The 14,064-nt window shown below is 40.3% G+C and overlaps 1 protein-coding gene and 1 long non-coding RNA gene across 2 annotated transcripts in view; one reads left to right on the top strand and one right to left on the bottom strand.

Annotated features, from left to right (window-relative positions):
• The window catches only part of LOC103256107 (thyrotropin-releasing hormone-degrading ectoenzyme-like), a gene marked incomplete at its 3' end in the record, with an annotated part of 118,747 nt that extends 116,409 nt beyond the window's left edge, over positions 1-2,338 (bottom strand). The window contains exon 1 of the mRNA XM_008054002.2: positions 1,430-2,338. Coding sequence (XP_008052193.2) covers positions 1,430-2,208 — 779 coding nt within the window. The remainder of the gene's footprint in view (positions 1-1,429) is intronic.
• Positions 2,339-2,589: 251 nt separating this feature from the next.
• Positions 2,590-14,064, top strand: part of LOC110595279 — a 21,921-nt gene continuing 10,446 nt past the window's right edge. Inside the window, exons 1-2 of the long non-coding RNA XR_002481730.1 lie at positions 2,590-3,199; positions 7,981-8,060. This is a non-coding gene — a long non-coding RNA (uncharacterized LOC110595279). The remainder of the gene's footprint in view (positions 3,200-7,980; positions 8,061-14,064) is intronic.

A 14,064-nucleotide genomic window follows, 5' to 3' on the forward strand; every position in this document is an offset into this window, starting at 1 on the left:
TGCCCTAGAGTTGTTTAACTAATTGAAATTATTTTAAAAGCAGTGAAGAATCACTTATTCACTCATTCAACAATGTATGTGAAAGCTTACTGCCACAAGACGCCGTGAGTGCTAGCATTTATGGTGGACATTCTTCATATCAGGCAGAAAACTAAGTGCTTCTTAATGCATTCACTCATGGACATCTACACCAATTCTATAAGTATAGTAGTAGTATTATCTAGACGTTAGAATTAAAAGCATGTCCTCTAGAGCCTAACTTTTTTATCTAAATCTGTGCTTTGTCAGCTCATTCCGTGATGTCGAGCTATGTAACTTCTCTGTGGCTCCATTTCCCCACCTATAAAATAGAGAATGCTGATACTAGCATCTACATCACGGAGTTCTTGTAGGATAGAGTTCATGAACCCTGCACAACAAGCCCTAGAGGTAGTCACTGCCAGGAGCTGGCAACTTAAATTACTCACCTGCCTCAAACCTTCACCATAACTGGAGAAACAGTGGGGATTCGAACTCACAGCTATTGGATTCTGAAATCTAAGCGCTAAACAATTGATGAAAAGCCCCACAGCCTCTCAAAAAATAAAAATAAAACTAGCTTTAAAAAATACTACCCTAAAACGTTCTAAAAAGTATGAAAGGTGCTCACCAACAAGGCATTTGAAACTAACTAAAGGGCTAGGGGGTCCTACTCTTCACACTGGAGTCATCTCCAGAGGCGATAGTACTTCACCAACAAACAACTGGAGTAACCCTGCGTTAGCTCAGAGGTAGCAGCCCCCACGAGGTCATTTCTCTCTGGTTTTGGCTCTGGCAGCTGTCACCCACCCCCCACTCCCCGTCCCCACTCCCCACTCCCCGTCCCCACCCCTCAGCCTGTCACTAGGAACGACGCTTTTTGCTGGGAATCTCAACTTGAAGTTTCGGAAAACTTTAAGCCGCCAAAGCCCATTTCACCGCTCTGCACCCGCCAGGGAACTACTAATAGTCCGGGGAGGTGGGCATATTGAAGGGAGGGGAGGTGTCTGCCCTGCCCTTTCCTGACATCGTAACCGAGGTTCGCTGCTGCCCTGGTCTCTGGCGCCCACCTTTTCCCTCGACGGTAACTTGATCAGTTTTCCTGTCACTCTGGCATCGCTCAGATTACAAACCACCTGGCGAGGAAGGGGGAAGGTCCCGACCAGGGGAGAAGGCGGCACTCGTCTTTGGCTCCGGCGAGTGAGTTTGTGGAGTTGGCAGCAATAGCAGCCCAAGTGTACGGGAGACCCCGGGGGATTCTGGGTGACCATCCTATCCCGCGTTCGCTTCCTTCCCCTGCCCCTGGCTTCCCGGGTATTGGAAGCCAGCCGGGTCCCCGAGGTCGCCGGCCGCACCGCGGTTGCTGCCGCGCGGCGGGGTGGGGCGGCGCAGGGCACCGCCTCCCTCATACCTTCTCTCCCCGTGGAGCACGTAGGAGCTGCGGAAGAAGCCCAGGAGCTCATTCTCGATCAGGGCGTTGTAGATAATCTTCAGGTTGTAATTCCTCTGCGCGTCCAGGGTCCTATTCAGCACCACCACCAAGACCTGGGTCTGCGGGTAGAGGAAAAAGCCGGCCACCGGGACAGCCCCGGCCACTCGGTCCTCGGCCACCTGCACCTTCTCCACCGCCACCCGGCAGGCGTGCAGCACGACGTAGCGGGTGGCGTTTCGGCACGCGATCTCCACGTTGACCTCCCCGGAGAAGGTGAAGTTCTCCATGAAGGCGGTGAGCATCAGATTGTAGTGCAGCGGCTTGAGGTGGCCCGACAGACGCAACTGCGTCCACGGCTGCCGCTGCTCCCGCTCCTCCTCCGACGGCGGCTGGGTGGATGGGGTCCCTGGGCTGGCCGCCCCGCCCGCCTCGGGCTGCGAGGGGTCCCCGCCTGCGTGGTGGTTGCGCCGGGCCGATCCCGGGAGACTCGCGTTGCCGCCGCGCTCGGGGAAGCCCGCAGGGCCACCGTCGGCGCCCGGCGCCGCGCTCGCCCCACACTCGTCGAAGCGCAGGCTGAGCAGCACGGCGAGCATGGTGACCGCCAGCAGCGCCACGATGGACACGGCAAAGGCCAGCACCAGCCGCTTGTGCACCGCGATGTGGCGCTCGGTTGTGCGGGGTCGTACTCCCACCGAGTCTGCCCACGGGTCCGAGAGCCCCCTGCCGCCGGCCCGGAGCGCGGCGTCGTCTTCCCCCATCGTAGCCGCGAAGGGTGAGCTGCGCTTCTCGGCCCCCTCCTCCTCCTCCTCCTTCTTCTTCTTCCTCCTCTTCTTTTTCTTCTTCTTCTTTTTCTTCTCCTCCTCCTGCTCCCCCCGCTCGCCGTCCAGGGCCATCACACCGCCTCCTCCTCCTCCCCCGCCCCCTCCGGCACCCCCCGCGGGCGGGCCACCCGGGCCACCGCTGGAGCAGGCATCAGAGAGCGCACGCGGACCGAGGGCGCGTCGCCGGCTGGGACCCTGGGGATGCTGACCCGGGTTCTTTTAAGACGGGTTCTGGCCACAGGCGACGGCAGCCTCGGCGCCCCCCATCAGCCCCGCCTCTCTCCCAACAGAGGCAGCCGAGGCGCTGGGCGGGAGCTCTGGGACGCGCCCAACTTGGAAAGCGCCTCGCTCGCCCCAGCGCGCGCTACTTCCCGGGCGAGCACCCGGCGCCGGGGCACATGCTGCCCCCGCCCCTGCGTTCCTGGGGCTCCGGCTCGCCCTCGCCTGAGCCGCGCTCTCGCCTCGCCTCGCCTTCCGCGGGAGCCTTCCGCGGTCCTCGGCCGGGGAGAAGGACCGGGAGCGGAGGGGAGAGGGCGGGTGCCGGGAGGGAAGTTAGGGCTTCCGCTTTGTCCCCCCACTCCAGCCGCGGCGTTTAGTCCTCCGGGTGGGATGAGCTCGCAGCAGCAGTGACCGTGGCGGCAGCACGGAAGGCGCCCGAGCCATACACCCTGCAGCCGGAGAGGAGAGGATGGCCGAGGAGGGAAAAAGACCGGAGTGAACCAGCCGGAGGAAGTCCCAGGGCGGCGAAGCTACGACTGAGATCTGGCCCGGAGAAGCCCTCTTCTCCAGCCTGGATACTTTAAGCGGTGGTGGCGGCAAACGGCGTGAGGTTGCAGACCGGACAGCGAGCCTCTCTCTTTCCAGTGCTGCTCTGCCCTCCGGAGATGGCAAGTGATGAAGAAGTGTCCGGCCGGGCCATCTCCTTCAGGTAGATGAAGCTGTGGGTTTGCTCCATGTCCCCGGGGGGAGAGCCGAAGTGCGTGTGTGCGAGCGCGTGTGCATGTGTGTGCGTGTGTATGTACACACGGGTGCCGGGCTTAGATTGCCAGGGCTACTCTAGCTGCATTCAGGGACTGAAACTCCCCGAGAAAGGCAAAGGAGAGAGAGAGAGAGAGCGCGCGAGGAGGCAGGAAAGGCGGGAGGGAGGGGAGCGGTTGAGCGGCAGAGACAGGCACTGGGAGATTAGAGAGCTTTTCTCCGCTCTGTCACACCAGACACCCACAGCCACAGAGGGGGTTGCTGAGCCTTCTGCAAGAAGTACATTGTAAATCTTCGGTGCAACAAGCCCCGCAGTCACCCCTCTTCCCGACTCCTTGTCCCCACCTCGGCTCCCCGGCGGAATTCTTGGAGCCTTTGGCTATTAACATAGAGAGCAAAGGAAGATCTTGCTGGGGAGATGTGGCTGTGTGAGATTTCACATCAAACTCGCCAGAGGATTCGGGGGATTGTATGTAAATTGAAATAAATTCTCCAAAGCCTGACTGCGTATATTATACTGTGTAATGTGTCCAAGGTGTGCAGCACCAAAATAATGGTTAGCAGCGAAGCATTAGAATTCTCCGGAAGTAGAGGCCAAAGGAAGGAGAGATTTTCCCCCAGGACAATATCTATGTTTAGAATGCAGAAATGATTAAAATATAATGCCTACAGTGTAGCATGCAGGACCAAAAACTTGAGACTGAGAAAAGCCCCATGACTTTGGACTTCATAGAACAGTGAATAAACGGTCAGCTTTTCACTTACCTAGCCATATTTACTTTTTTTGCAGCTTTCCAGTGTTATCATGAAAATGTTTTAAACTTTGTTCGAACAGTTATCAATGGAACGTGTTTGCTGACAGCAGGAAGCATCAAAAACAGGTTCATAGCCCATTGGCTGACTGTGGACTCTTGTCTGAGTTTACTGGAGTTTAAAATTATAGTGCAGAGTATGTACAAGTATATGGAATATCTGACCCTCAGAATTTGTGTGAATAATAATTCAGAAAACAGCCACCCCAAATGTGACAGCTAAGAAGAAAGAGTCTCTAGTTTTTTAATAAAACAAAGTGTGATTGGTTTCAGCGTCAACAAGAAATATAAGGAATAATATAAAGAAAATGAAGTAATTCCTCTTTACATGTTTCTTTCATGTCTTCAAAACAGACAATTAAAATAGTGTGTTCGGCTTTAAAAGCATGACCAAAGAAAAGAGACCCAAATACACATCAATCTCAGCCTGATAACCACTGAAAACACAGCCTTGCTCAAGAAGGCTCCTTTCTATTTATCCCCAGATGGGATACATGCTCAGTGCCATACATTCTAAATGTCCATTTGAAACATTTTAAAATGATGATGAAAATAAGTGCCAGGGTGGGATTTTTTAAGCATGTTGTATGTGGGCCGTTAGCAACAGACCAAGGGAAATGCCACATTCTGTTCAAGTTACTTTTTTCTGCTCTGTTTTTAAATGTCTGTGCTCTTGCTGTCCATATGTATCTGGCTGTATGCATTTTAAGAGTTGAGGAGTTGGGGTTCATTGGTTTGTTTTCACAGAATCAGGAACTATAGTGCAAGCAAGTACAAGGAGCCCTGTGCTGCTCAGTAAGTCACTGACTTCTCTGATTTCAGGGTTGTAACAGAGTAATTCAGGATTACTGATCTTAAGTCCATGAAGCCAGTGTATTTGATTATTAAAGGCTTCTGGAACCATCCCTAGGAGTCGAGAACCCCTGCCTAAATGAAGAGGTTATCCAATGAGGGATCTTTAACCCCTATCTCTCTCTAAAATATTAGTCAAAAAAAGATTCAAGTATGCCTTTTTCTGTTCTTTTAAAAAATTTGTACAAATGTATGAAGATCTGAGAAATTTTGTTACATATATATAATGCATAGTGATCAAGTCAGGATATTTAGGGTGTCCATCACCCGAGTACAACACATTTGTGTTAAGTATACCATCCTACTCTGCTATAAACATTGAATTTATTCCTTATATCTTAGTGTATATTTGTACCATTTAACCCAGTTCTCTTCACCCTCTCTCTCCCCCTTCTTATCCTTCCAGTCTGTCATCTGTCTGTCCACTCTCTACCTCCATCTGTTCTTCTTTGTATTTTATCAATGTGTCTATGTACTTCTAAAAATTACTGCAAGGCAGCTCTCAACTATTACAAAATTAAGACATACATTTTCCAGTTAGTAAAGTCTCTACTATTATTAAATAAGTAAGTGGATTGTGTTTGAGACCCAGAAGAAGCAGACACAAGTCTATTCACTAAGAGGGGCACAACTTATTAGCTATTGGTTCCACTTAAAAGAAACTTTACCCAAAAAAACTTAGTATCAAAGTCAAGAGCGTATATATATGTATTTATATATGCATATATCTTCCTCTCATATCAATCTTACAAAAGGGTCCCAGTGAGCTTTCTTTATTTCTATCTTTCTTTCTAATTTCTGAAAGTACATAGCACCATTTCCCTGAGAAGAAAGCACTTTGGTAAAATAATTTTTAATATTTTTTTTTAGAAAATGTCCATTCTACCTTCAAACCAAAAGAAAGAGGTTAGAATTTCAAATTGTGTACTGCACAAAAATATTAAAAGATTATTCACTAATATTCCTTTTAAAAGTTGCCCTCAGTGTTGTAGGTCACTGGATTAGATAAAGATTTGATTTTGCCAGTGCTAGAGCCATACAGTGCTGTAAACAAAGGAATAAGACTTCTCAAGTGCCTGATGCTTCTCTCAGAAACATATTTATTTGTTAGGAGAATCTTGTGATTATCTTTTTTAACTAATAAATGTCATTAAAGTCATTTTGTAATCATATTTGATTCAGGTACTTGTAAAAGTAGTCTGAGTGTTTAATATACATGAGGACAAATTGAAGTTAAATTAAATCTATACCTTAGTCCTGTAAATAAATAATCAAAATGAACTATCTTCAGTGATAGTACTGCCTTCAGGGTCTTAACTTTTTGATTGTTTATACCTGTTCTGATTTTCTTTTTTTCTTTTCACACTGGTTTGCGGTAGAAGTACATACTTCTTAAGTGTCCTTGTATGCTCAGTCTTTGCATGTGACATTGGTACTTTATGTCTAAACAACTTGGCTCAGGAGAAAGAATTAGATTCAGCTCACCTTCACTTTCCTTCATCATCTTAACCTAGTTACTTAATGGACTCAATTTCTTGACGTGCTAATATAAATGAGTTAGACTATGTAACCTTGTAAGTCTCTTCCAGCTCTCGACTTCTATGGAAAAAAAAAAAGGCAGAAGCTAATATACTATCTTATATGTGTTCTCAAGAAATTTTAAATTAAAGTTCTTCATGAGAAGCAAAAACAAAAAATCCACTAAAAATTGAAACTTTAGTGGGTGAAGAAATTTAATAGAAGCACACTTTACTAGCAAAAGGATAAGGGAAAACAAACACACCTTACCACCCTGGCAGTCAAAACAGGCCTGATGTATCTCATGAGGGGGATACGTTTATGAAGATCTCCTGCAACTGAAGACCGTGGAAGACAAAAAATGATGGATGTTTCTGTTTAGCAGCTGAAGTGGTGTTGCCATGTGGCAATAGTAAAACAGCGTTTGAAACTTTAAATTGTGGTAGTTTATGAAATTTTTAATTTGCGTAAATTCACATTACTGCAAACTTTGTTTCTATTTTAATTGTGCAAAATTTTATAACATTTTACCCACTGATGTGCTGACATTGTTGCAGTGTTTCATATAAGAACCACCCTTCCACACAGAACATTCCTCAAGATCTTGAAGATAGAGAATTCTTTAAAAGTAGCATAATTGAGATAATGAAATTTTGTGATATCTGTAGTTTGTCCACTACACTGAACACCTTGATTTCACTGTTAGATGTCTGCCTTGTTTATTTAAAATAATTAATCTAAATGGAATATACATGTAAATCTGCTTGCCTTTTTATCTCATAAAAATCTGTGAAGCTATGATTTTTTAAAATTCTAACCTATTAATATATTGCTATAAGTTATTAGTCCTAGGAAAATCTAATAATTATGCTTACACTACGAGAAAACAAATCTCACAGCATAAAAAGAGTATCTCTAGGTGGCAAATGTGAAGAAAAGCATAACCAAATAATCCACAGTGTCATACCCAATTCCAACATTAAATGTTCTATCCAAATAACAGAAAATTAGGACCTCAAGGAAGTTGTAGTTTTATTTGGGTGATTCTAATGCTAGTTTAAAACTCTAGTGTTCACTCTGGGCTCTTTGTATTATGATTTCTGTAAGAACTCTCCATAAAAAGGTAAAGTATGTATCATGGAAATGCTTGGTTTATTCATGAAAACTGAAAACAAAATATATATCAAAGTCTACAATCTATAGGAACTAGGTAATGTTTGAGAGATGTTTCTATTGAACTAGTCAATCTGTCTAGTAGCTCAAGAAATGGAAATCGTAAATATACTGATGTATTTGTTACCATGAATTTAAATTGCCTAAATCTGTGTTTCTAGATAAATATGTCAGGAAGAACTAATGATAATAATAGCTAAGGTTTTTCGAGAGCTTAACTTGTGCCAGATATTTGTCTAAGTATTTTATCTTTTTAATCCTTTAATCATGAAAATTGCCACTTTGAGGTCAATGTTGTTATTTCTCGCATTTTACAAATGGGGAAACTGAGCCTCAAAGAGATTACATATCTTAACCAGAGTCATTTAATTAGCAGATGGCGGTGCTGAAATTCAAAACCAAGCAGTTACTTCATCACCTGTACACTTAACCATTATGGCATACTATTCCCTGAAGGTAAGCCAATTGCATAATTGATATTTGCTACATCAATTACAAAGTCAGTGCCAGGCACTATGCTAGGGATATAGCACTGACCCAAACAAGCTTGGTCTATACCCTCGCTGGAGGAGAGAGTGTCTAGCACATGATTAGAGCTATATGAGCATTTATTAAATAAAATGAACAAATGGAAAAAAATGTAATATGACCCTGAGCAGAGTAATAATTATAATCTTGTAAAGTAATATTAGAAAGGGAAAAAAGACAGTATTATTCATTCTGAATTGAGAATTAAGTACTTGAAATAGTTGACTATAGCTTATTTTCATGCTACAGAACAAGCAGTTTACATGGCTTAGAAATCTTACCTCTTGAATGCATCCAAAAATATATATTTAACCCAGGCTTATTTAACAGCTCAAATTTACATAATTTGAATGGTGCCTCACCTCTTTCAAACCATGAAAAGTATCTGAAAGGCACGCTTAGATACATATTAATGTAAAGTCACATAAAAACATAAAATATCCTGATTTGTTTCTTCTACATCTGTCTTCTAGTCCATATAGGGTTTTCTTCTCTTTTCTAATCATTTATTCCCTGTTCTTTCATTTAATAATAAAATACATTATTTAACACTTAAAACTTTCACTTATTTCAGAAACTTCAGAAATAAATGTTTATCAATATAGCTCTTTAAATGAGGTAATTACAGTATTTTCCTGAATTTGAATAGTTAGTGATCATTGTATTGGATAAAGGGAAATTAGCAGAAATATGAATTTTTTGTTTTAGATAATGAATAGCACTAATATTTAAGTCTGATTTTCAGACTTATATGAGTTATTAAAAGCTGATTTTGAACAGTGTTTTCCTATCTAAATATATAACATAATACAAAATACATAATAAATAGTTTTGCAAAGTCAAGGATGCAGTCATTTCCAAATGAGAAAAACAACTTCTGCTAGAAGATATTTTCCTACATATATGTATATAATACAAAATAATAATAATTATTATAGAAATTATATTGTTCTTAAACCTCACTGAATTCTTATTTTCAAACTAGGGAAAAGATTTATGATTTTTTTCTTCAGGTTTTATACCTGTGTATAAATCACATATTTTCTTAGTCATAAACTGAAGAATAATCTCCTTTTTTTTTTTGGTTCATGCTCTTCCTTGCTGATATTCAGAGGTGTTTTCTAGGAAAAGACCCAGTTCCTTCTACCACATGGCACTATATCTAGGAATTCTCCATGCCTCTTTAATTTCAGGATTATATGCCAAGGTCATGCCAATGTCATACTATATTTTTCTTTCTCTGTACGTGCTTTTGTCAGAGCATTTCCCCATTTTCGCTTTATACAGGGTCGGAAGCTACTCTCCAGGTTAGGTGAAGATGGATTTGGCAATTTAGATATTTTTAAAGTTAAACAATTAGGCTTTGGCTAAACTGCCTTTTGTGTGTTCATTTAAAAATAGGTTATGTATATGCTATAACTACAAATATTTAAAGTCTAAATCTATTATTATGTTACTAATATTATAAGGTTAAATGTAAGGACTTTTTTACTTAGAACATTAAGCACTGGGAACTATACAAAACATAAAATAAAACCAATTATCATTTATAACTAAACAATGGTCATGGGGGTCTGTATCTGAAAAAAAAATTAAAACTTCCCTACAAAATAACTACACAAAAACATTCAATCAAATTACTAACTCATTTGAAAATAACCTGCTCCTTGGTTGAATGAATCATTTTGCTCCAAAACAATCTATAGGGAGAAAGCCATAACTGTTCTGAGTTATTAGCATATTAAAATATAGATACCATTTTATGAAATAGGTTTAATTCTCATAATATAACTGATTTATATCTAACTTGCCTGCAATCTTCAGTTTTGTCACTTTTCTCTTTAGTGCCACCTTGTGGGTTAGCTGGTAACAATAAATATATAGAGTTTTGAGGGGGTTTTTTGTTTTTTTGTTGTTGTTTTTTTTCCTACCATGTTAAAACTAGACTTGGAAAGAAAGATGAACAAATATAGACACAAGGAAAACTGTTTGCTTTCTCAGAGAGGCAAACACTTCACCAGAAGACATTTGCCATAATTCTGCAAATGGCCATTTTGGACAAAAGAACAATTTCTCGAGATCAGAAATATTGAAGTCTGCACAAAAATCAATGTTAATTTACAGGATAATCACCAAACCTGTCTTAGATAAAATAAATGGCAAGCTCTGACTTGTGATTTTTCCATAAAAAGATGATTTTTAGACTATCATCAGTTTTTAAAACAGACATTTGATTCTAGGTGATTTGAAATGCTGTTTAACGTTGTTTTAAAAAACTCTGAATTAGTCTTATATCTGATTTAGTCTCATAGGCAGTTTGCTTCTAACATCAGACTGAATTTGCATTGAGTTACCTGACTCAGTTTATTTTTTCAATTATGTTGCAGTTATAAGGAAATAAGCAGAAGTCAGTATAGTGTGTTGAAATGTCTTTTTTTAAAAAAAAAAAATACATAGTAAATGTTTTACATGTTCCCTAACATTTTCCATGTATTAGAGATGCTACAATAATCTTTTGAATAACCAGTCAAAAGCAATGATTTCCCTGTACATGTTAGAATATTGCTAAGCTTTCGTTGTTGTTTTGTGGTAGAGAAATGAATTCTGAAATTGTATTAATGGAGTCATTTCAGAACACATAGAAATCATATGTAATCTGGTTACTTTGAATGTGTAAGTGTTCATATCTGGACTCCTTCTGCCCTATTAAGAGTTGAAGGTTGTAGTACATGTTACTCAAAAAGTAATTTTCTCAGGATGTGCAATAAGGCCTCAGATTTGACCTATAACCTGAATGTCATAAGCTATCCATTATCTATGCTGGAAACACACCACCAGCAACAAAAAGTTTTTAAGTATTTTTATAGGCTTGCTAAAATCCGGTTATAGAACCAGGGCAGTCAAATACCATCAGCAAGTCTGCAGAAACCTTAGAATTTAACTCCCTAGTTATTTTTAACTTGAGCGAGTCTTGTGCTTTGTCTCTAAAAGTAGTTTATCGTGCTTTCCAATTCAGGAAATGCATTTTTAATTGTTATTGTTACACCGGTTATTATTTAAATCTTTCCGTGACATTCTGACACATACCCAGTCTCCCGTGGATTTGGCGAAAGAGCAAATTAAAAGATATCTTAGAATGGCAACTCTAACCTGTAGTTCTCTGCTTAACTTCCTTATTGAACAGTACTTACAAAACATACCTTTAAAAAAAAACTAGAGGCAACCCCTTGGGTCCCCTCTAACTCTGGGAGCTTTTCTGTCTGTTCAACAATCCTGCTTTCTCACTTTAAAAAATAACAACAACAACTAGAAAAAAGGTTTGTGTTTTTTTTAACTTGGGACCATGAAAAAATTTTGACCATTTTTCCCTCGCGCTTCTACTTTTTAAAAGTGTGTCTTCCTTTTATTTAAGCCAAGTAAACTTCTGCATAGTCCCCTCCAGAAAACTCCTTGGACACTTGCAGTTGTTGGGGGAATAGTGACTGTACTGTATACAAATAAGTGATGCTGCCTCCATTTAACACACAACTTAACTCTAAGTACGAATATTATTCCCTTCTCATTTTTATTCTTCTTTATGGGAGTTTTAAAACAAAGTTAAGAGAAGCAAAACACATTCCGTCTTTTTTCTGTTACAGATTCCAAATTAATTGGGTTGCATTATATACCAACAGCCATTTTCATTAATGTCAAAAGGTGTTTTATGATCTCTTTTCAGTTCCTCTTAAAATGAAAGTGCACAAATATTTTCTTAACATTTTTAATAATTTCATTTTCATTTTTGAAAAATTATGTATTCCTTTAATCCTGCAATGTGGAAAAGGTCATGAATATTGATTCATTTTTAGAAGCACTAACATTCAACTAGGTAAACTTCACAAGTGATGGCTATTAATGTTCTCTTTTGTCTTCTAGACAGAAAATCAAAGCTATTTAAAGTAAAGGATGTGTTTCAAATCAATGTATGTCCACAAGTTAACATTAATGTTTACAAACACTTTCGGTGATCATTGTGTCTTGTTTGAGTATGTATGTATCTTTATTTATCTATATCTGTCTATAGAGACATAGATACAAGTAGATGATGGGGGGGCATATATGTTTCAATATGGTGTGGAAAAAAATGTTTTTCTTGTCACTATGCTAACCTGCAGTGTCATAAAATGCACCAAGAGTTCCTTTTGCCACTCCTTCATCTTCAGTGCTTGCCAAGATAGTCAAATTAAACTGCTGATGTGATAATCATCCAAATACATAATTCTCACACGGCGATTATAGGATAATTTCTTTATTTCTATGAGATTTACCTACTGTAGCTTTCTGTTTAATGTTCAGTGTTCTATAGCAGTTCTCTTTCAAATGTTCAGAGCAGGAGCTATACCTGCTAGGATGTGCAAATAATCAAGTCTTAGCAACATTATAAAATATAATCCACATTATGAATCGAACAGAATGAGCCCTCAGATCTGATTGCCTAAGGCTCAAAATGTTAATGCTCCTGAAACACCTTATATGTATTAGCTAGTTGAAATTGCATTAAAACAAGAGAATGAATTGTGGTCTCGACCTCAGACTCACTTCATCAGCCTTTGCCTACTGCTGACTGCCTGAGAGGGGAGCTTTGGCTCTGCAGAGAGGACAGCTACCCATTTTCACCTCCTGTCTGTTTCCACAATTCCAAAAAGAATTGGGCCTGAGGAACTTTATCTTCTGGTGTTCTACTATAAATCAACTTCCTTACTTTTTTTTTCCAAAGTGCAGTGTTGTTCAGATCCTTCTAGGAGTGCAAATTGAAGAAACACAAAACCAGTTCTAAATGAAGTGAAACTCTCATTTAAAAAAATTAATTCAAACAAAAGTGCCATAAAAAAGCACTTTGAATCTTTCAATTGCCAGGCAATTGGTTCTTTAAAAGAAAACCTTTCTAAATTATCCACATGCTCTCATTTATTAGTCTAGGGCTCTTGCCCAAAGAATTATTTGCAAAGGTAATATATGGAGCATCATGATGATTTACTTGCTTTTCTAATATCTATTTGCCCACAAACTGTAGAACTGAAAGCATGTCAGCAGCAAAAGAAGGTCTATTAACAGCTAAAAGGTGGTGTTCAATAATGAATAGCAAAGAGTCTAAAAGTCAAGGGGAAAGAGCTGAATTTCATTTTTAAAAGTCAAAATTCCACAGAAGGTAAATATCACACACAGCATTACTTAGTTATAACCATTTAGGAGTAATCTATATTTTCTTCCAAATTCTCAAAATAGGTTTCTGCCAGCCATGTTATCTCCTATGGAGAAGTTTGTTATGAATTCACCCGATTTTGTTAAGTCCAGACAACTTTACTGAATAACCTTCATTTACCCGATAATCCTTCTAAAATTGTATAGTTAGTGAGCACTAAACAAAGTAACAACTGGACAATGGTTTAACTGAAAGATCATTTTCTGTACCATCCAGAATCCAGTGCAGTGCTACCAAGATCTAGAAAAATACAGCCAATAGGCACTTTGACTTTTTCTCAGAAAACCACTTTATACTTCCTTGGTACAACTTAACATCTCAAGAAGGGAAGAAAGAAATGAGGGGATATACCCAATTTTTTTTCTATAAATCTTTCTTAAACTGTGCCTTTCAAATGCATAAGATATTGAGTGAAAGGAGTTGTTTTGTTTTGTTTTGTTTGGCTTTGTCTCTTTTTTTTTATTTATTTTTTATTATGATGTTGTGGGGTACAGTTAAGGGTTAGGTGTACAATTACATTTCATTCAGGCACCCTATTGATATGAGGTGTTTCCCGGTTCCCAGACAGATATTTGCTACCGTTAATCCCATCTTTCTCCCCTCCCCCCCCCGTAGTTTCCCAGTACTGTCAGTCATTTTCTTATAGTATTGCATTGGATGTTTAAGGTCCATTATATGAGTGAGAATATG

This window comes from Carlito syrichta, unplaced genomic scaffold (genome assembly GCF_000164805.1).
Source record: "Carlito syrichta isolate Samal-C Ts95f unplaced genomic scaffold, Tarsius_syrichta-2.0.1 Scaffold288927, whole genome shotgun sequence".
NCBI classification, from domain to species: Eukaryota; Metazoa; Chordata; class Mammalia; order Primates; family Tarsiidae; genus Carlito; species Carlito syrichta.